Genomic DNA, 21,760 nt, shown 5'->3' with positions numbered 1-21,760 from the left:
TCTGTGTCTGATGCAGGATCTCGGCTCACGACAACAACAACAATGATGCCAAGAACAGGGTGAAGAAGAGGGTGGGAAAAACACTGTGCGAAGGAGTAGCCAGAAAGAGAAAGAGAAAAAAAGTCCAGTTAAATTGGGCCGAAGCCAGGGCTCAGCCCCAGCTCCAGGCGCATAGTGTGGCTTTGGCTCCTGTTCCACTATATCATGGAAATCCCCCAAATACACAAGAGAAGCGGCATCTCGTGATGGTCTGAAAGCACACGGCGCTGTAGTGCCGATGATTAATTTTTAACTCATGAAGCTTTGCAGCGGCGGCATATAAAAAAGAGCTTCCTTCCTCTGTGGCTTAGCAACAGGTCCTTGCCGCAGAGTGGCATGCGCTCCTTCCCAACCCAGGCTGAGAAAAATCAGAATTATATTGGGCCAAGATTTGAGAAGGATCAGCCGGGAACAGACAATGGGGGCTTGCCTTAGTCCAGCAGATGGTAAGCAAAGAGGCATGGATGGGGGGCATTGCCAAGGCAAAGCGGTTCTGGAGCAAAGGGTCCAGAGGTATTGGGGTGGAAGCTGGGGAGAGTGGATCTTTTGGACTATAACACCCACAATCCACAGTCAAGGCTGGGGATTGTGAGAGCTGGAGTCCCAAAGGAGGTGATCTTTCCCAGCTCTTGTTATGAAGGCTAAGATCAGGTGAGGATCAAGTCTAAGGATGGTCTTACAGGACAGTGGTTCTCAAGCTTTGGTCCTCCAGATGTTTTGAGCTCCATCTCCCAGAAGACCTAGGAGTCAGGAATTCTGGGAGATGAAGCCCAAGACATCTGGAGTACCAAAGTTTGGGAACCGCCATCAGAGGAGACGGTGCTCCAAATGGTTGCTTCTGGGAGTTGCTGCACCCTCAAAATATTTGCCAAAAAGGCTATAGATAAGGATTGGGTTTGGATCGGGGGGGAAACTGGCTCCCTTGAAGTGAAATACCAAGAATAAGTGTGCCTCTGGGCATGCACAGAATGCATTTCCTGCAGCACTGGGGATGCACTGAGCATGCACAGAGTACATTTCCGGCAGCACTCTTTGCCTGCTCACAGCGACATGTGGGATTTCTGGCTGCAAGGGCCCATCCACAGTGCACAATTATCGTACTACATTCCACTTTAACCGCCATGGTAACCACCTGTGGAATCCTGGGATTTGTAATTCAAGGAGTCACTGGAATCCTGTGGCTGAGGATTCCTTCTAAATGCCACCCACAAGCCGCCAATTCCAGCATCCCATAGGATACAGCCGGGGTGGTTAAAGGGGAATGTGCCACTACGATGGTGTCGTGTAGGGATGATGAGCAACATCGCGATGCACACTGGGCATTTGTCATACTCATTGGGCACTTCTGCTGCACACCAGATTTTGATGCACACTGGATATTTTGGATGCACTTGGACACTTCTGATGCACCCTGGGCATCCCTGTTGCAATTCAGCTCTTCTTCACTGGTGGCTGTACGCACACCAGGAATGCTCCAATGCACACCGATTCCATTGCACATTGGGACTGTTGTGTCAGTCAATCCACTGGCTACCGTTGTCCAATGGATACTCATGCAGTTTAATGCTGTGGGAGCCCTGAGAGAATACAGATATTGCAAAAACCACCCTTCTATTATTTTTCCTGCGCATGCAAACCCACTAAGACCCATACTGCGCTCCAGCCTATATTGTTATCCTACCTTTCCTTCCAATATTCGAGGTGGTTTACAAAGATTTTTAAAAATGCAATCTAGTGTACATAACAAAACCCTATAAAAGTTAATACTGTATCTCAGTTAAAAGACATAGAATTAAACTCATATTCCCAAGCCATGTTTCCAAAGCTCTGGTTGTCTCTTTCTGGGGACAAGCTCTGGTAAAAAGAAATCAAAAGTGAAAGGGAGATACTTTCCCATCTCAGCCATGTGTCTTTTTGGCGCCTTGGACACACAGCCGATCCCTAAGGACAAACACTTCCATGAGAGTATATATAAACAGAGTTAATGTTTAAGCATTTGGAAGAGTTGAAAAAACTCAAGACATGTTCTTCGCATGTATGCCGACAAGACATCTTGGAACTAAGACAAATTGGAATTGATAGCCCACATTCAGACAGAATTCTCTAAAGGGGGGATTTGTTTGTATTTTGCACATACTCTTCGCTATTTATGAAGCTCTAAAAGAGTAGTTGCTGTTCCCCCAATGCAGTTGCAGGTTGAGTCTCTCTTATACTGAAATACTTGGGACCAGAAGCGTTTTGGATCAATATATACAATTCAGGTTGTGTCTGGAATTATGAAACACTCCAAAAGCCAACGCTTTGTAAATGTATGGCTGAGATAGTGACACCTTTGCTTTCTGATGGTTCAGTGTACATAACCAGTTTCGTGCATAACAATATTTAAAATGCTGCATAAGGGTATAAGGTGGATCTGAAACTTCAATGCGTTTTGTGTTTAAACATGGATCCGATTTCCAAGATATCTCATTATGGACATATACTTAAATACAGGTATTCCAGAATCCAAAATCCCAAAACACTTCTGGTCTGAGGTATTTTGGATACATCCTGTACTCAACCTGTAACCGAGTTGGGGGAGCAGAAAATACTATTTCAGGGCGTCACAAATGCCCTGATTTTATTCCATTGGAAAAAGAAATCTCCTCCTATTCCTCTGCTGAGTAAATGGAGTGCAAGTTGCTTTTGAACCCAGTTTGCAGCAACTGAAGTATGCTGAGGCCAAAGGGGGAAAGTGGGAAGAGGGGAGAGAAATTGGGGCATTTTAAAAACAGCTGGAAAAGTGGGAAGAACATGGAGTTTCCTTTTTCCAACTCTTGCAGCAGAAAATGCAAACATCCATGGCTCAAAAAATAGAAAGGAAGGGAAGTCTTAGCCATTTAGCTTTCCTCTATTGTGCAACTGTTTAGGGCTGCTAACTGGTTGGTTTCGGTTTTGTCTTCTTGGAATTCAAGAGATGTTATCTAAAGCGTAAAGCAGACAAAGCAAACCCGACCAATACCTGCTTATAGACTCAGAAGGCAAAAATGCTTCAGATAGCTATGTCTAGTGTTAAACTTGAGTTTTGCAGGAACCAGAGGGCCATAGTCTCATCTTGACCAAGCCAAGAACTATAGCTTTCTTTCTGTATAAAACAAGGTTCTAGTCCTTATTTTGGGGTTCTTTGCAGTGGCAACTAGTAGCTCTCAGTACCAATTGTGAATCTGCACTGGACTTTTCTTGGAACTTACAATAGCAATAGCATGTACATTTCTTATACTGCAAAGTTAATGCAGTATGACACCACTAGCCATCATGGCTCCATAGCGTGGAATCCTGGGATTTGTTGTTTGTTGTGGTACCAAGCCTCGTTGCATGACAAAAGAAATCCAAGACACAGCATGAGAGAAGTGGCTTTCTTGCCTCTCATAGCACTTCTGTTCTCAGACCCAACAGAGACGGTCATAAAAAGTGTGCCTTTTGTTGAGCTGGCAAAACCCATTTGGTAAAAGGCATGCTTTTATGACCCTTGGGAATGAGAACCAAAGTGCTAGGATGTCATGCAGAGGCACAGAGAAAGCCGCTGCTCTCCTGCTCTGTTTCAGCTTTCTTTTCTCACGCAATAAGGCTCTACAAATCTCAATATTCCATAGCACTGAGCCGAGGCATTTAAAGCAGTGTCAGACTGCATTAATTCTGTAGTGTAGATGCACTACACCAACACTAGATATAACAGTACTGATCTCAATGAAGAGCTCACTTGAGGGTATGTGGGAGGGGAATATATGCGGAACCAAACCTCCTCTTTTTCCATTTCCATTGGTCATGGTAGTCCTGTCCCCCACAGATTCCGACGTTTCGGGCTGCCCGACCTCTGCTCCACTCTTCTTCCATCCTTACGTCAAAGGGTCCCAGATTGTGATGGACGAGTCGCACTCTATTGCCAGCCGAGTTGCCACTTTCTGCAACGGCCTTGTCTTCTCCAACCGACCCATGGAGCCTTATGAGAAGGTGACCCTGAAGATCTCCAAGGAAGATGGAAAATGGCACGGCGGCTTGAGGGTGGGCTTCACTTGGGAAGACCCTTCCCTCTGGGAGCCCAGGGAGCTGCCTCCGTTCGCTTGCCCAAACCTGGTCAACCGAGGAAAGACTCGAGCCTGCGTATTGCCGGACGAATACTGCAAGGAAGGCACCATCATCAGTTACTGGGTGGACAACCAAGGCTGCATTTTCTGCAGCATCAATGGGGAGCCAGAGGACATCTTGCTCTTAGACGGGGTCTTGGTGACGTCTCCGCTTTGGGCTGTGATGGACATTTATGGCAGGACCAAAGGGGTCCAGCTGCTGGGTAAGTAAGCAACTCAGGCATCCAATGGGTTAATCAGTTAGTGTACTAACAGTTTAATCTGTTAGAGGCACTGGATGAGATTCCCATTATCATCGTTATTATTAACATTTATTTATAGAGCGCTGTCAAGTTTGCAAAGCACTTTACATAGCAAAGTTCAAATAAAACGGGGGGGAGAATAAAAACCTGCCAAGCGGCATAATCTAAAACAACACTGCATGATTAAAATATCTCTAAAATAATACTAATTAATAATACTAATACTAATAATACTAAACAATGCCTTCCCAGAGGAAGCAGTGGTGGCTAATGAGGCAGAATTCCACAACATGGTGCCCTGGCAGTCGAAGCAGTGCCAAACTGCATTAATTCTGCAGTGCAGAGGCAGCCTAAAACATAAAACAGACCCATTGACATGGGACTTGCATACAACCAGCCACAGACAAGGCTATGCTAATGTGCAAAATAGTATTATCGGGATAGGAATTTGCATTATCGGAGTGGATAGGGAAAGACAAATGTTGATGTGTGGCATCCTGAACTCTCTTTTCTCTCCACTTTAGATCCCTCAAACCTACCCACAAATAATAACATCCACAGCCCACTGCTGTTGGCCCACGAAGACGAGATTGGTAAGTCCCTGCAAAGATCTTTTCTGTTGTCTGACTCGGATAATTTCCTCTTAACCTAGGAGGCCATCCTGCAAAAAAAGCTGGCGTGAACCCTTTTGCTTTCTCTCCGTACTCCATACCCTCCAACTGTCCAGATTCAGCAGGGAGAGTTCAGTTAATTCTCTATTGTCCCTTTTTGTTTCCAACTGATTTTAAAACATCCCAGTTTCTCTGTCCTCCTCCCACTTTCTCTCTTTATCCTAAGCTTCTTTCAATTGCTTGGAGGATGAATCTTTCCCTTCTCAGTCAGCTCAGGCAAAAGCAATCTGCTGCATCCTCTCCTAGCTTGTCTGTTCTTCCTCTTTAATAACCTTTATCATCTTGACCACACTGTGATGCTGCTTGTCCAGATGTGTCCCAGTTTTCATATGTAAAATACAATGGGTCCTTGGTATTTGCTGGGGTTTGCTTCCAGGAACCCCCATGGATACCCAAATCCTTGCACGCTCTTCACATTACATGCAACGGCATAGTAGAATGATATCTCTCATATAAAATGGCCAAATCAAGGTTTGCTTATTAGAATTTTTAAATTTTTGGAATATTTTTAAGCGGATACGGAGGGCCGACTGTGTTGGATGTGTCTCGCTCCTGCACCTTCTACACAAAACGCTCTTTCTTTTCCAGAGTCAAACCGGCATGACTCCCACAGCCTCCTTGAAGGCCCAACCGGTGATGAATGCGCCGTGTGCTTTGGGTACAAGGCCAACACCATGATGCTGCCTTGCTCCCACGCCAACTTCTGCGCCTGCTGCTCCTTGAAGATCTTGAAAACCAGCGGCCGTTGCCCGTTGTGTCGGACGAAGGTAAAGAAAATCCTTCACGTCTCTGGGTTGGCCGAAAGAGAGGGAACAGAAGATCAGTCGGACAATGCAAAGGACATCCAACCTCTTCGGTGACAAAACTGACCCTGCAAAAACACTTGGAAATATTTGCACTCTCGACGGGAGTGCGGAGGAACTGAAAAGGTGGAGAAAAGGTTGGTTTGAAGGAGGAGAAAGGGAAAACAAAGGGGTCTCCTTTGCTGGGAAATGGATGAGTTGACTGACTGGGAAGGATCTCCTCGCTTTCCTTTCATCTGGGAGATGAGAGTTGGAATGACACCTGTAGTAACGGCAATAGTGTCTACAAAGAGAGGTCATTCCATAATGCAGGTGCCACAACAATTGTATGCCCACTGATCTCATACCCAGTTAGACTTTGAAGGGGCACACTTTTTTTGGCAGCAAAACAGTTGAGCAAGAGGGTGTGTATATTATCATAAACTTTTGTAATCTTTACAGATGACCGCACCTGTAGAGCAGAAGGCAGTTAACATTTTATGACACCTAGATAACACTCGAGTAGAGAAAGCGTGGGCTATAGGATGGCAAAATAAAACTCAAATGAAATCAACTAAGGTCTCTTTAGTAACTACACACATTCACCACACAGGTCTGGACAGAACTAACAAAAGATCTTGGAGCCAGATCTGAAAAGCCTGGGCAATGGAAGATTCTGGGAGTCACAAGCCAAAAAAACAAAACGCACCCCATATCCATGTTGGTTATGTTGTTGTGTGCCTTCACGTTGTTTCTGATTTATGGTGACTCTAAGGCAAGCCTATCCTGGGGTTTTCTTGGCAAGATTTGTTCAGGGGAGGTTTGCCATTGCCTTCCCTTGAGGCTGAGAGCATGGGTTTCATGGCTGAGCTGGGAATTGAATCCTTGTCTCCAGAGTCCAACACTCAAACCACTACCCCACACTGTGTTTCTGTCACTATTCCACTGGTTTGGAAGGATCTCAACGCAGCCAGAGGCTGCTCCCCTCTTCAACATATAGGGACCAAAACAGTAAAATTAAACTCCGTTAGCAGCAGTCAAGTAACTGCTGGTGGGATCCAGGATGCCTCCGTCTTTCGTAGGCAGAGAATATTGAATATCTCAAGACATTTCTGTTCTGCTACACTGGAAAAAACCCTTAGGTGCCATATAGATAAAACTCAGCCAATTTTAGTCCAAAAGAAAATGTTCAGCCACATCTAGAGGTCTATACAATTCCTCCTCCAATTGTAAAGGCTTGATTTTGTGCGTTTGTTTAAATGTTCCTTCCTTGGATAATTCAGCATTTGCAATAGATGAGTATTCTTAGAAGTCAGTGGAATAAAACCGATTAAACTGGAGCAGGATGAGTCACTCGGGGCCTTAAGAAAGTTCAGCCGCTGGAGTGCCAAGTTCAACAGACAGCAATGATGAGCAAACCATTAAAAAAGAAAGCTCAAATAAGCATGGAATTTTTTCCTTGGGGCAGGATGCTCACATGAGCCTTACATCATACTCACACTCTCCGTCCTCCTGACTATTGTACTAAAATGCAGGCAGGTGTCGGGACCAATGGAAAATTTCCTTAACCGAACTGTCCTCCCTTTTGGTTTATTTGTATTCCTTTTCCTGTTTCAACACAGCTCAAGGTTAACACAGACCTCACCTGGAACATCAGATGCAGAGATGAAGGATTACAAAGCACAAAAAGCGATGACGGTATCTTGAAGCACGTTCTCATTTGGGCAATTATTGGAGACATAACTATAGTCACAATAGCTCACATTGTTCATTCTGTTGGAGGAGGACTCTCAGAGGTCAAGAGGTACAACAGGAAACGTTGATTTAAACAGACAAGCGCAGATGAGATAAAAGCAGGGAAAGCCCCTCTATCAATGGAGCTCTTTGGCCAAAAGGCACAGCGGGGCAACATTAGATGAGATAAGCATCATGGAACAGAGGAGGAAATGCTTTCCTTGTAACATTTCAAGGAAGCTGATCAGAGTGGTGCCAAACTACAAGGGACAAAAATACAACCTCAGTTAAGATCCTAATGAGATAGATAAACTTCACACACTAATATTAGCCCCATTCACTTGTTAACAGAGATTTTTGGCACTCAATAAAGCTGGCTATTTTTAATCAGCAAAAGACTACAGGAGACTGAGTTTGTGTTAAACAATTGGGAAACATCCCAGCTCCACTTCCCAATGCAGGAAAGCCTTCCCGTCTCATCCGGCAAACAACTCACTCCTTTGCAAATCCAACACGTTTTACATGCAGCAGTTATTGAACAAAATCAGCCCCTCTGAAATGTTTGGGGGACCTGGTTGTTCCATCAGAGGCTTTTAGGGGGAGGAGGAAGGGGAAGAGAAGTCCAAAGCAAGGTAGAGTGCAGATCCCATACTGTGGTCATTTATTTCTTTTAAAAAAGATGTTTGTACAAATATATAAAATCGCTGAGGATAATTTCAGTGTGGTGTGAGAAGAGACTGTAAAAGCAAAGCATGAAAGAAACAGGTCTTTTATGTACAGGAAGTTCATCTAGGTTGAATATACATTGCAGTCTTTTGCTGTCAAGAAGACAAACAAATTTTAGAGGACTTGCACAGCAGCTGGATAGTCACATCAGGAGAGGGAAGCTGAAGGATTCAGAAGACAGTTAAGGGCACAATGAAACAGGCACACTGCTCCTGATTGTCCATAGTTCTTTATCATCAGTGAATCATGCACTGTTTTGACAGTCCCAGGAACTGATGCTGCAGGCATCGTTAAGCAGAGAGACAGTTACAGATGGGCATACGATGTGAAAGAGGCCATCCATCTATGCATCTCTTTTGGGATGCATCAATTTCCTCCTCGAGGGTCCCAGATTTTTTGCCCAGCTGGGACACATTAAACTCCTTGCATCACTAAAACGTCTGACAAGTCTTCCAATCCCTCCAGCTTCAAGTTCTGGAAACAAAGGAGGAGGTGGGAAATCAGCAAACACAGCCATCTTCAAAACTGTTTACATACAAGTTTGGTCTCAACATAAAAGTGTGTGTATGTAGGAGAAGACATCACCAGGTAGTTTACCAAAGTCAAGATCTTTATGACAGGAATAGGTAGACTGAGAAGAACCCACTCGTCCTACTTGTCCTCTGAATTCCTGGTGAATTTAGGATTACTGTACATACCTTTTCATTAGCTAAGTGCAAAAGGGAAGCAAACGCCAAGGGCACAGACAGGTTCTTTGCCATTGTGGGAGGCAGCCTGCAAGAGACAGACAAGGAGGAACAACTCAGACTAAGAAGTAGTCCTTGCTGTTCTGAAATAAAATCCATAGCTTGCATTGAACAAACTCGGTTTATAAACTCAGTTTATTCATAGGTTGCAATGCAGTTTACGCCAACATGATTCCAGCCTTTAAACATTATTTTACACTACAGGTGTGCTGGTGCAAGACAAAGCCAGTGTTAGTTAGGTAATGAAGAAATTTGCCAAGAAAAACCTCATGATAGCAATCCCTAATTTGGATTGGATTACAGGGTTACCATGAATCAGAAACAATTTGAAGGCACACAACAACAACAACAACCTTTAATCAGTTATGGGGAAGAGAACTGCTCACAGATGCTTCATCTGGAAAAGAGTCAGAAGGGATGGAACAGGCACATCCCAAGCCAGCCTGTGCCTTGTTTGAATTCATCCTCTGCTCATAACAATAAAAAGGATTCGAAATTCTGCCATTGGCATCCCACCCTTACAGCCTGGCATCCTCTCAAGAGTCTTGAAACCCTGAAGTACCTGTGAAGTAGATCCTTTGTGATGCTACTGAAGACCTTCTGTCCTGATACCACTGAACAGTTGGTGCTTTTCTTTAGAGCTTCATTCTATGTAAGGAAGATGGAAAAATGTTAAAGTTAGCTAGTTGCCAGCCTGAAAGCCTGTGGCGCAGCACCCGCCGTGTGTTGGTTTCTGTACAGTTCCTGGTGATTTTAAGTGTAGCAACACCTATCTTACATGGGCTAAGGATTTCAAAGTAATACACACAAGTACTTTTGGAGCCTTGAATTTCCAAAGCATTACATTCATTAATTAACCGCTGACTCTATTGTGGGATTTCAGGGAAATGCACAGACCAAATAATTTAAAACTATTCCAGATTTTAATACCATAAAATAATTTAAACAGTATAAGAACATATTAAACTAGACACATAACAAAACGTAAAAGGCTGCACCCACTAAAAGCCATCACATTTTAAACATATAAGCAATTACTACCAGTAAAGATCTTGTGCCCGAGAGTTGGGTGCCTACCAGTTACTATAGGAAAGTACCAAAGTACAGAATGGTGTTTGAATGAACTACTTTTAAACTAGAGCTTAAAAGTCCTTTAGTGGACATGATGGCACACAAAAAACCCTACTCTAAATCAAATTCCCACAAAACCAGCTGAGGCATAGGGCACTGTGGAAGAGAACTTGAATTCCCTCAGAACAGAGACCTCAAGGATAACTAGGAATAGGGATTCTCATTTATCCTGGTGCATACCTCTTCTTCGGTTTGATCCTTTGCAATATGAGTCAGAAGACCCCACATGGTCTGTTTTAGCCTCTTCATGTCCATCCTTTTGGCAATCTTTGCATACTGAATATCGATCTTGTTCACCTGGAAAAATCAAGGCATAGAATTAAAAGAACAGAGCTAACCGACCATTACCTGGGCAGTTTAGCAGAACAACAATACAGCAACATAAGATAAACTTTTGAATCCTGCCCTCATGGCACCCAGGCACTTGCATCCCATCCCTTAGTACTGAAGGAACATGCTACTTGGTGTAGTTTTGCACGTCTTCACTCATTTCAGAGACTATCTGCTTGGTGTGGAGGCAAAATTTGCCCAACAATCACATTCACAGGCAACACTTTGCCCACTTACTTTGCACAATGGTTGAAGGGGGAATGAGCTACTCATAGCAATAGCCTGCATGACTGGCGAATTACGTTAACTTGGCATTTCCCTCTCAGAACAAAAATAGCACAGCTTTAACTCTGTAGACCTGGTTCCCATGCTATCTTCAGTATTTGTGGAGGAATGACGTTTACATTTTCTGCTCAGCCCCAACATGTAATGTAAATCACAACAACCTTTAGAAGGGGTGCCACTTTGCAGTTAAGTATCTGTCAACACAAGTGCAAAGTTGTGTATATCTCAACACAGAGCCAGCATGGTGCAGTGGTTTGTGTGTTGGAATCAGAACATTGGAGGTCCAGGGTTCAAATCCCAATACAGCCATGGAAACCCACTGGGTAACACTGACTGAGTCACACTCCCTCAGCCTCAAAAGAAGGCAATGGTGAAGCCTCCTCTAATAAATCTTGCCAAGAAAAAGCTAGGAGAGGGTCGCCATAGGTAGGAATCCACTTGAAAGCACAAAACAAGAACAACTCCTCCCCACAACTTGCCTTCTGTGGCTCAGCCACCAGGTTTAATTCACCGTAGGTAGTGATGTTGAGCCCACTGAGGTCTCCATTGAGTTCTCCACCTTGGCCTGCTGCTCCTGCAGGATGGGCAGTCATTTCAAACATCCCACTTTGGCCCACAAAGTCTATAGGATCATCATCGTCACTGTCATCATTCTGGAAAGAAAGTGGAAAGAAAGCCAAAAGTAGGTATATTCAAATGGGGAACATGGTCTTCCACAGACAGTGATCGATTCTAAAATATTTATGACTCATGTCTCCTGCCATCGGAAGGTGGTCCCCACCCCAAAAGAGGGGAGCTTTGACAGCTGTATTGGAGATGTATTGAATGCATGGTTTTTTTAAGAAGCCAAGAAACTTTGGTTTATGGGACTGTGTTCCTTAAAACTTTTAAACTACCCCCTAAAAGAACATAAGAATCTAGTTTCAAGGACTTCAGCTCTGCATGAATTGCTACATCAGTCAATATATCACCTCTCAGCCTGGCAGGACCCACAAGGCAATTGCAGAATGGATTAAAGCATTCAGAACAATACACAGATAATAATTTCTTTTAACAAAATAAAAAATACTCCTTAAAAACCAAACACTTAAAATGCTGGGGTTTGGTTCCAGGACCCCCTGTGGATACCAAGATCCATGGATGCTCAAGGCCTATTAAATACAACGGCACAGTAAAATGGTGTCCCTCATGTAAAATGGCAAAATCAAAGTTTGCTTTTTAGAATTTGTATTTTTAAAAACCATTTTCAAGCCATAGATAGTTGAATCTATGCATAAAGAATCCATGGAAATGGAGGGCCGACTGTATTTCTTTTCTTTTATTTTTTTTAATTTATTTAGGTATTGATACCCCTCCCTTCAGCCCTAATGGCTCTCAGGGCGGCTTACAATTATTATTTTTGATCAGACAGTTCCCTGCCCTCAGGCTTACAATCTAAAAGACACGAAACAAAAGGAGAAGGGAATGATGGAGGGAAAGGGGATGAGGTCCAGTGGTTCTTCTCTCCCTCTGAGGCCTGGACCAAGGCAGATGGATTGGAGGGAGGGCTCTTCCTTCTTCCAGGCTAGTCCTGATTCTACAAGCCACCATGGGGGAAAGGCCTGATATAATTAATGCGATTGACTGAATCATTCCTTGTTCTAGTTAAGACATATTTGTGTTTCTTGAAAGTCAGCAAGGCCCTTTAAATTTCTACAGATCATAGCACAGTGGGGCAGAATAGCTACTCATGTTATTGCTAGTCAAGCCCACCAAAGTTTGATTAACCAGTGAAAAGACTGCAACCACAGCAAAGTCTACTATTACAGCTCTCACCATGAAGCACAGACAAGGAAGGATGCACATTCAAAGCAACACATACATTGTATTATGTATTTTTATGTTTTTATTGTAACCTGCCTCAATCCGTAGGGAGAGGTGGGCTATAAATAAATAAATAAGTTGTTGTTGTTGTTGTTGTTGTTATTACTATTATTATTACCACTCTCTACAACTCACCTGCAATGCGGGACAGAAATTAGAGGTATCATTGGGGTTATTGTAATCATACTCTCCCACCTCATCGTCGCGACTGGGCGAGTTACTCTGCTGTGCCATCTTCCACAGCTATAGAAATAAAAAAACCATAGAAGAAATTAGTTACAGATACAAAACAATAACAACTCCAGAGTATCTCTCAGTGAAGTCTTCTGCCCAGAATAGCAAACTGGTGAACAGACCGAGCCGAGAATGCAGCAGAGATACAAGAAACAAAGCAAACCATGCTGAGCACCTGAATGAACAGACATAGCTCACCCTGTGGTTTGGTTTGAGGAAGAGGCGAGTGAGGTTCTCTGGGTCGTAATGGAAATCCGCAGGGAGGGTGTTGCTTTTCTTGTTTTGGTTTTCAAGGGTGGCTTTAGACAGAGTCGTAGCTGCCTGTTAGAGAAAACCAACAGTAGATTGAGAAACCAAGCATTTCAATCCTCTTCCAACTAGCCTCCATCTTCAAAGTTCATGTTACAAGTAATCTGCAGCAGAACCACATTTGACAAGTACACACAGAGGCTGGAATCGTGTTAGTTATTCTCACCTGGAGTAGGTCTACTGACTCAATTGCTGAATGGTGAGTCAACCTATAAATAAATCCCATTGTCTGACTTTGCGTTGTTCCTTGTCATTGTGTGCCTTCAAGTCATTTCTGACTTATGGCGAACATAAGGCAAACTTATCTTGGGGTTCTTTGGCAAAAAATTTTCAGAGGGAGTTTGGCCACAAAACTGAAAACTTAGGAATTCCATAGCATTGAGCCATGGCAGTTAAAGCGGTGTCAAACCACATTAATTCTTCAGCATAGATCTAACCCAACATTATTAGAAGGATGCCAGGTTGAGGAAACCTTATCAAACTGGGAGCCACCATGACATCTTGCAGAAATCGCCACCATAACATTATTAAGGCTTAAATACCTACCCTTGTTTTGCGGAAGTAAGGCTCAAAGTTAACCTCTTCGTCAAAAACGATCTCAAAGATTTTTTTTGCAGGCTTTCTTTTGCTTACTTTTTCAGAGTTGGCATCACCTGCACGGAACGGACAGAAGATCACAAGGCAGAACGACTGAGCAGATGTCTTCGGGCAGATGACTCCATTTATAAATCAACACTACATTCAGATTTCTAAATGAATTATTATTAAGGAAAGGGCAGATGCTAGAGACGCCAAATGTTTGGTGTGGATTTGTTACCTTTTTGCTATGTTCTAAACTATGTAATCTTTGGCAGTAAGTTTTAAGAACTATAGAAAATAATAGGATACGTCCTAAAGTTGTGCTTTTCATTTATATTAAATGAGTTTTTGGAAGAACAAGTTAAATGCCTATGAACAAGATAAACTGTTGTCTGTAGGTGGCAATCTGACCTGTCTCAAGCTGGTTTGATCAGATATAAGCCATAATATAAGCAATTAAACTTACATACTATGGATAGGGTAAAGAAATGTGAAGTTGAATTAACAGATTCACAGAAAAACTGAGGTTGTTACTCATAGGAATACAGGTTTTCACACCCTTTGTATGTTTTTTTTTCCTCACACAGTTTTATCGCAGGTGTTTTTCTGGCCTGATACTTTGGAGATGATGATGATGATGATCAAGAACAACAGCACTACATTTAACCCTAACTTTGATCTACCAAACCTGATTCTATGATCAAGATAAAGCTTGGACCTGTATTTGTCATGGAAAGGCATGCTTCGAAAACAACCAGAAAAGCATCATGGTCCAAGCGAAGGCCTTTGGAACTACTTCACACCCCCTTTCCAAAACCATACCTTTCTGGCGAGGCTTGAAGCGCCAGTGCTCTGGGCCTGCCCACATGGACATTGCCCGAGGGCTGAAATAAGAGTATTCGCTGGGGTTCATTGACAGCTGAAGGCACATGGAGCCAACATCGCCTTGTCCCAGGGGAACCACATCTTTTCTGGCAGAAACACAAACACATACAAGAATGATAGAATTAATGGGTGTGATCATCCTCAATTCTAAATTGCAGAATGTACGGGTTTGATCATCCTTCCTAAAATTAACTGCATGTGTGAGGCAAGGGCAACACACTTGATTCATGACTACTTCTTCGGCAGAAAAAGTGAACTCTGATTAAAGATTCCAAAAGGTCTGCATATAAACAACTGAAAGGGAAGAGCCAGAAACTGACCATTAAACCTAAAAGAGGTAGAGCAGTAGTACTCAGACTTTGACCCTTGGGACCCTCCTTTACCTGCACCTGAACATACCTTGAGCTTCCTGGTGCTATTCTGCAGGCCTCCACCTTTTCTGGAAATTCCCCAAGATCCTTTGCAACTGTCGCGTCCATGTTGTCAGCATCAAAATCATCGTCCACCAGAGGGTCCCCAGGGTCACTGTCAGCCTCTGCGTTGATGTCAAACGCCTGGTCGCTCTTCTTAAATTTATCCAGCAGAGCGGAGACTGACTAAAAAAGGAGCAAAAGGTTAAAGGACACTCTTTACAATGTGCAAAGGGGAGGTGGACCAAAAACACACCAGTCAGGGAATCGCATGGCCCCATAAAGCTCACCCTCCCCACCCAAATCTAGAAGACAGTAGAACAGATTTCAAAACCGGGAGGAACAGATGTTGTACACACCATTATGTGTGCCCAATGAGTGCATAAGGATGTGTACACAATGATGTACACTGTTTGTACATAATGGTGAGGTTGTAATTGCCTCTGCCTGTACACTTAAGGACTCAGTAAACTTCTCTTACTAACAAGATCTGATAAGAAACAAGAGGGACAGAATATAAAGTCATGCAGCTCTGAGTCTACCTGGGATATAAAGCTGGTGTTTGTAGGTGACATAGGCTGACTAAATGTGCAAGCCTGGATGCATCTGCTTGAAAGTAAGTAAGCCCCATTATGTCCAACCAAGTATATTCTAGGTAGGTGGGTAGAGTGTTGCTTGCCTGAAGAGCAATTTCTAATGACATGATGAAGATAAACGTTTTTAAGGAATTCCAAGCTAAGCTATATAGCAGATACCTGATTTGGAAAATTATGTGTGTGAAGGGAGGAGATATGTGTAAGTAGTGGAAACAAACAGGCTAAAAAGTTTTTTTCCTAGTCATTATACTATTATATTACTTATTCCTGTATCTATATTATATTAGAATTTGGTCACTCAATAATAACAATTGGTCGGGAGTTCAGGAAAAAGGAAATATTGACACAATGCACAATTTAACACAGAATGCAGCATCTCAGCCCACACTTAGATGTTGTTGTTTTTTTTAAGAGTATAGATAAACATTGAAAAAAAGCCCTATCAATAGAGAGTGGCCAAATGAGTGGGAACTTCTTATCCTCACCATGGGATAGGGTTTACTTAATTCCCTTGAAGCAAAGTGACAGCCAGGTTGACCTACCTCATTATGGGAAGTACTGTCCCACTCAGAAAACCGAAAGCCAGCCAGCGAAGGGCAAATGGGGCGCTTTTCAGCACACTGCAGAAGTATAGCTAGAAAGGATGACAACGGGGATGTCTGTCAGAACCAACGAACTCTTACCCCAATGTACAGTCAATCAGTCTTAGTCAAGTGAAAACAAAATACTTTTATTGCAGACATCAGAAACAGAAGCCATCAGTAATGCGTTTAGGTCAAACCTACCAGGTCCTACTCACTACAATATACTAAAAACACAAAATCTGTAAACTCCACTCCTGCTGTTTGGCCTGCAAACTTTATCCCCACGGCTAATACTAATGGTCTCTTCTATTTCCCTCCTGCCCTCCTACATGCCTTTTTCAAGCAGCACAGTTCTACAACCTGACAGTAAAAGTCCTCCTCCGCATTCCTCCAACGTTCTTCAGTAGCAGACTCCACTACCAAGCAGATTAACCAAGCATGATAGTACAATGCCTCAGCTCTTTATTAAACTACCTCATATCGATCCTTCCCAGTAAAACCAATTCCCCCTTGCAAAACACCCATACATTACGACAGACCCTGCAATAGGTTCTGACAATGTCTCAGTAAAGTTTCTGATACAAGACAAAGCATGTCTCCTACCATGCTCCTCAACAAAAGGACTACCAAATGGTCTGAACAGTTCTGATCCTTGCAAAAGGCATTACTTCACTTATATCCTTTCTCCTGGCATGGGTCTCAAGGTGGCTTACAAGAAAGTTAAAATCAGATACAGCTAAAAACCTGTGGACAAACAAAAACAACACAACACGCGACTGATGGACAAGCTTGCTTAATGTAAGAGCCGCCTATGATATACTTCAGATCTTTGAGCCACAAGAAATGAACAAATATTACACACATGTCGTTATTGTTACATGCACATTTCATATTTTGTTACAATTACATCTATAACAAACACTAAGAAATACATGTACATAATATTTATTCATGTATGCTATTTTTAAAACTGTTAATTTGTATTAATATAATCACAAAAGAGTACTCTTCCCGATACTCCAAGTCAAATGCAATGGGAACAGAACATAAAGCTAATGGTTTTTAGCGCTTACATTTCAAGCCTGGCACTTGGACATGTGAACTTGATAACTCAGAAGTCACAGATGAAGCCAGAGGTGTGACCATGGAATCAAACAGGACTTCACTGAGATCGCTCTGTGTATGAAGCGTGGCCAGGAAAACCCCGGCTGTACTGCACTCATCGAAGGAGGCCACCGTTTGCTGGAATATGGGATCGATCTGAATATGAATCAGGAGAAAAGACCAGGTTTAAACATCAATGTGAAAGACATACCTGCCATATACCACAGTGTCTTTTAAGGAAACACAGCTATTTTTGTGGGGAGAGAAAGGGGCAAGGAGGCAATTTGAGGATCGGATCAACTCGGAGGGGAGGTGGAAATGGGAGTATTCAGAAATGAAGTGCATTCTTCCATCCCTTCCCTTTGTGGCCCAGACCAGCTACATCTTCATTGCACTGCCTTCTCTGTCTTCCTTCCCCAACTGGCGGCAGAGCCTCCAGCGGACAGGACTGGACAGTGCGTAAAGGGCTACAGAATAGCACCTCCTTTGTGTGATGCTTAAACACGTGCAAGTTACTAACAAGAGTCTGGCCCATGTCTCTGCATCGCCCAAATGTCACCAGGCAGTTAAGTCAAAGAACTGTTCTAAGAAGGATGGAGAATAACCGTCAGAGGAGGTTTTCTTACCTCGCTCCTCCGATCTGCCTCAGAGGCATTGATGTTGTTCAGATTCTGTTCAATGGTTTTGTACAGATGCTTCCTTTTACTTGGCTGCTTCTTGGAATTTTCAGGATTCACATCTGCTCCACCTAAACGAAAAGCCACAGTCCAAAGCTGGGCCAAACACACTTTTCGGGGACTTAAGCTGAAGCCAGGCAGAGAAGGCTAAAGACTTTGTAAAACTACAAATCCCAGGATTACATAGGATGGAGTTACAACACTTAAAGTGGTGCCAAAATGCATTAATTCTATAGTGTAGATGCATCCAAGTAGAGACTGGGGGATGAATCTGGGTCCCTGTGCATTCAACACATGTGCTTTACACATGTGAGCAACCCACACACATTGCATTCCAAACCCTACACCATTAACTGCATCAAAAAGCATACCTGCATCCTGGCCATCTCCAGGCCCTGCTGCCGCATCATCTTTACCCAACCTGCCCAGAACTCTGTATACATCAGCATGGACAGCATCAACCCTAACTGCATAGATCTTTGCACTGGCATCAAGGGTACCAGCTGCCACCTGTAAGAGGAAAGGGAAAGAAAGGAGTTAAAGAGTAGGACCCAGGATGGGAGACTTTGGCTGAGAGAGGGGACTTTGGACTACAGGATTCTTTTATCCCTGTATTTTTCAGTTCAGAAACTCTGTACTTTACAAGACAGAGAGGAGTAATTTAGCACAAAAACCTATTAAAAGGGGAATCAGCACAAATAGAGGGGAAAGTCCTTATTAACTGGTGGAGCATCTTCTATGTGTCATAGAAAACACCATCAGAATGGATGCTAACCTTAAAGTTAGTGACTTCAGACTCCTTTTGCTTGAGTATTTCTGTCATATAATCGATGAGGTACAAGCCAAAAGCATTCTTGGTGGTGATTTTCTGGAAGAGAACAGCAATTATGCATGTATGAATAGCAATGCTATTCACAAATGCAATCCTAGTACAAAGTCAAGATTGGATTCAGCACTAAAATAATCATAGGTTCAAAACACATCTGAACCAGGGCCGTTAAAGCAGCCTCAAACTGGATTGTTTCTACAGTGTGTTTTAAACCATAGATTCAGCAGCACTAAACAACAAATTCTCAACGAACAGGAGGCAGACTTACATTTTCTGACGAAAGTTTAATGCATGTGGAATAATGATCTGCAATCTGAGCGTTGGATAGTTGTGGGATTGCTGGGAATGACGTCTCCGTTTGCCTAGAAAATCCAAACAGAAGAATGGCAGACGCACAGAAACCAAAATTAGAAAGCAAAAAATGACTCCCCCCCCCCACTTTCTTTGATAGATTGCCTTTCAACCAAAGCACAGGCATTCATGTTTATAAACTATGGGCCCGAACAGACACCAAATAAAGCTGCTTCGGGTCACTTTGGAAGTATGCTATTTAAATGATGCATGAGTCCTAAGAGGACAGAAGCCACGCCAAAGCCATGCTCCAGTCCTAAGGACTTGAGCGCAGCTTTGGTGCAGCTTCTGGCCTCTTAAGAGGTGTGTATCATTTAAACAGCGCACATCCAAAGTGACCCAAAGCAGCTTTATTTTGGCCTGTCTGTTCAGGCCCCATGTTGTCACTGTGTTTACAACCCACAGAGCTGAGCCATGGTACATTGTTCACCACTGTAGCATGAGAAACGATTGAACAGACAGATACACAAATGTGGTTTTTGCAAAAGCCGCTCTTACTTGCTGGAGGGAGACTGTATGGCCAGAGGCGAATCGGCGTTATACTGCAAGTCAACAATCCTGGAGCGCCGCCGTTGCTTCCTCTCCCGCTCATCGTCGTTGCAGCCCTCCAAGACGGGGGTACCAGAGGCATTCAGGGGCTGCCGCCTGGGGCCAGGGGACACAAAGACGTTGTCCGAGGAAGTGCTGCCTTTCTGGCCGGCGGACTGCGGCGTCGAGGAGCTCATCGCTGCTGAAAACGAAACAGCTTGTGAGACCGATATTCCAGCTGGTTGAAAAAGCAACCCAGGGCTGCATCCGCACTGCAGACACAATCTGGTTTGGCCCCACTTTAAACTGCCACGGCTCAGTGCTATGCAATTAACTGGCGCCAGAGTGAAGAGCTACTCAGAGGAGGTTCGTCAAAGCAAAAAAAAGTTGTAATATATATATTAATTATATTATACTATTATTTATAATAATTTATAAACACAAAACACATTCATGTTTCGTATACACCTCATGGGCATAACCTAATGGCTATGTTTTTAAATAATTTTGTGCATAATAATATAATATTATACATATATCACACACACACACATATATATATAATGTATAATAATTGATAATGTTATAATAATATTTTATATATATATATATATATATGTTATAAATAATAACATAGAATAATTTATATTATAATAATATTTTATATATATATATACACATATATATTATAAATAATAATGTAAAATAATCTATAATATAATGTAATATACATATATATTATAATTAATAATGTATAATAATGTATAATATTATATTATATATATATCATAGTGTATAATAATTGATGCTATTATGATAATATTATATATATATAAGTAATAATTTATAATATTGTAATATAATATTATATATATTATTATAAATAATAATGTATCATAATGTATATTACAATAATTATATATATAACAAATAAAAATGAATGTATAATATTATAATAATATAATATTATATATTGTTATAAATAATAATGTATAATGAAAATAATTGATAATTTTTATAAAAATTGATAATAGTATAAAATATAATATTATATATTATTATATATACTAATGTATGATAATAATTGATATAATAATATATTATTATACACACTAATGTATAATAATAGTAATTAATATTTATAATAATTATATATATATTACATAATGCATATATATATATATAAAATAAAGTATAATAATTATTAATAATAAGTTATTGTTATAATTCTTATTTGTTTATTCTTTGATCATCTCTTGGGTTTAAAAATAAAATGCATTGGAAATAACTGATGGAGAGCTTTGCATGGGAAGGGCGGGGCGGAGTTTGAATGACAGCGGAGGGAGCTACTCCTGGCCAATCAGCGGCCAGCTACCTTCCTTCCTCCTCCAATCCGCCAAAGTTCCACGCTCGCATCCTTCAAGGCTTTCTATTGGCTGAGCCGTCCCCGTCTCGACCAATCAGGAGTCTCCTCCGCTACCCCCTCCCGCCCTCCGCCCGTCAGTCAAGGCGCGGCTCATGCAGAAACAATAGGCGCCTTTCGGGCCTCTAATCCTTCTTTCCCTGCCGACCGCTCCCTTCGCAGCTCACCTCTCCCACATACGGGGGACGAAGCGGATTCGTCGCGGCCGCTGACGCTTCTCTGGCGACGAACGTCTTTAATAGCCTCCTACTGCCGCTATTTCCTCTCTCTAGTTTGAATCGACCCGCGCTGGTAGTGCGCATGCGCGTTGCGCGCACGCCGTGACGTCAACGCGCAGGCAACGGACTTAGACAAGCGCACGCTTTCGCTCCGCCCCTTGTGGGAGGGGCTTAAACAGAACCTGCGAATATAGACCTATAAAAAGTGTAGAGAGGAGGATTTTTTGTTCACCCGGAAAAAAGAGCTTAAATGGAGTCTGGAAACATAGAGTTATGAAAAGAGTGGAGAGAACCATAGATATCTATGGCTGCTGCATCTACAAAAATGCATTTTATTATTATTATTACTAACATTTATTT

General features: G+C 42.4%; 2 protein-coding genes across 4 annotated transcripts; one reads left to right on the top strand and one right to left on the bottom strand.

Annotated features, from left to right (window-relative positions):
• The first annotated feature begins 405 nt into the window (after positions 1–405).
• Positions 406–7,638, top strand: NEURL3 (neuralized E3 ubiquitin protein ligase 3). Of its 2 annotated transcripts, XR_016282350.1 has the most exons (5): positions 406–485; positions 3,866–4,366; positions 4,930–4,998; positions 5,665–6,016; positions 7,481–7,638. XR_016282350.1 is itself a non-coding variant. In XM_089538652.1 (4 exons), exons 1-4 carry the CDS (start codon positions 458–460, stop codon positions 5,934–5,936), a joined length of 870 nt encoding a protein of 289 aa, XP_089394778.1. In that variant the 5' UTR covers positions 406–457; the 3' UTR covers positions 5,937–6,400. The 2 variants fall into 2 exon arrangements, 1 of the variants encoding a protein (XP_089394778.1); XM_089538652.1 differs by lacking the exon at positions 7,481–7,638 and having other exon boundaries at positions 5,665–6,400.
• Positions 7,639–8,243: 605 nt separating this feature from the next.
• Positions 8,244–21,459, bottom strand: NCAPH (non-SMC condensin I complex subunit H). Of its 2 annotated transcripts, none has more exons than XM_089537444.1 (18): positions 21,350–21,459; positions 19,730–19,961; positions 19,149–19,242; positions 18,827–18,919; positions 18,423–18,561; positions 18,001–18,122; positions 17,344–17,530; positions 16,229–16,320; positions 15,080–15,276; positions 14,618–14,766; positions 13,763–13,869; positions 13,106–13,228; positions 12,809–12,916; positions 11,290–11,463; positions 10,376–10,492; positions 9,627–9,712; positions 9,017–9,092; positions 8,244–8,792 (listed from the first exon to the last, which is right to left on the bottom strand). In XM_089537444.1, the coding sequence occupies exons 2-18, from the start codon at positions 19,954–19,956 to the stop codon at positions 8,733–8,735; spliced, it is 2,151 nt and encodes a 716-aa protein (XP_089393570.1). In that variant the 5' UTR covers positions 19,957–19,961; positions 21,350–21,459; the 3' UTR covers positions 8,244–8,732. The 2 variants fall into 2 exon arrangements, with proteins under 2 accessions (XP_089393570.1, XP_089393571.1); XM_089537445.1 differs by having other exon boundaries at positions 19,730–19,958.
• Positions 21,460–21,760: the final 301 nt, after the last annotated feature.

The sequence above is a fragment of the Sceloporus occidentalis genome, unplaced genomic scaffold, assembly GCF_023333645.1.
Source record: "Sceloporus occidentalis isolate IW3139 unplaced genomic scaffold, rSceOcc1.0.p SCAF_9, whole genome shotgun sequence".
Taxonomy (NCBI): Eukaryota; Metazoa; Chordata; class Lepidosauria; order Squamata; family Phrynosomatidae; genus Sceloporus; species Sceloporus occidentalis.
Note: the sequence above shows the minus strand (reverse complement) of the source record. Positions and strands in the feature narration are given on the sequence as shown.

Bases quoted from the DNA above. Each gene is read 5' to 3' on its own strand.
- NEURL3 (XM_089538652.1), top strand. From the start codon at position 458: ATGGGGGCTTGCCTTAGTCCAGCAGATG. The intron at 486-3,865 runs GTAAGCAAAGAG...TGTCCCCCACAG, and splicing joins TTGCCTTAGTCCAGCAGATG to ATTCCGACGTTTCGGGCTGC. The intron at 4,367-4,929 runs GTAAGTAAGCAA...TCTCCACTTTAG, and splicing joins CAAAGGGGTCCAGCTGCTGG to ATCCCTCAAACCTACCCACA.
- NCAPH (XM_089537444.1), bottom strand. From the start codon at position 19,956: ATGAGCTCCTCGACGCCGCAGTCCGCCGGCCAGAAAGGCAGCACTTCC. The intron at 18,562-18,826 runs GTTAGCATCCAT...TTCCTCTTACAG, and splicing joins CTGAAGTCACTAACTTTAAG to GTGGCAGCTGGTACCCTTGA. The intron at 11,464-12,808 runs GTGAGTTGTAGA...CTTTCTTTCCAG, and splicing joins ATTTCTGTCCCGCATTGCAG to AATGATGACAGTGACGATGA.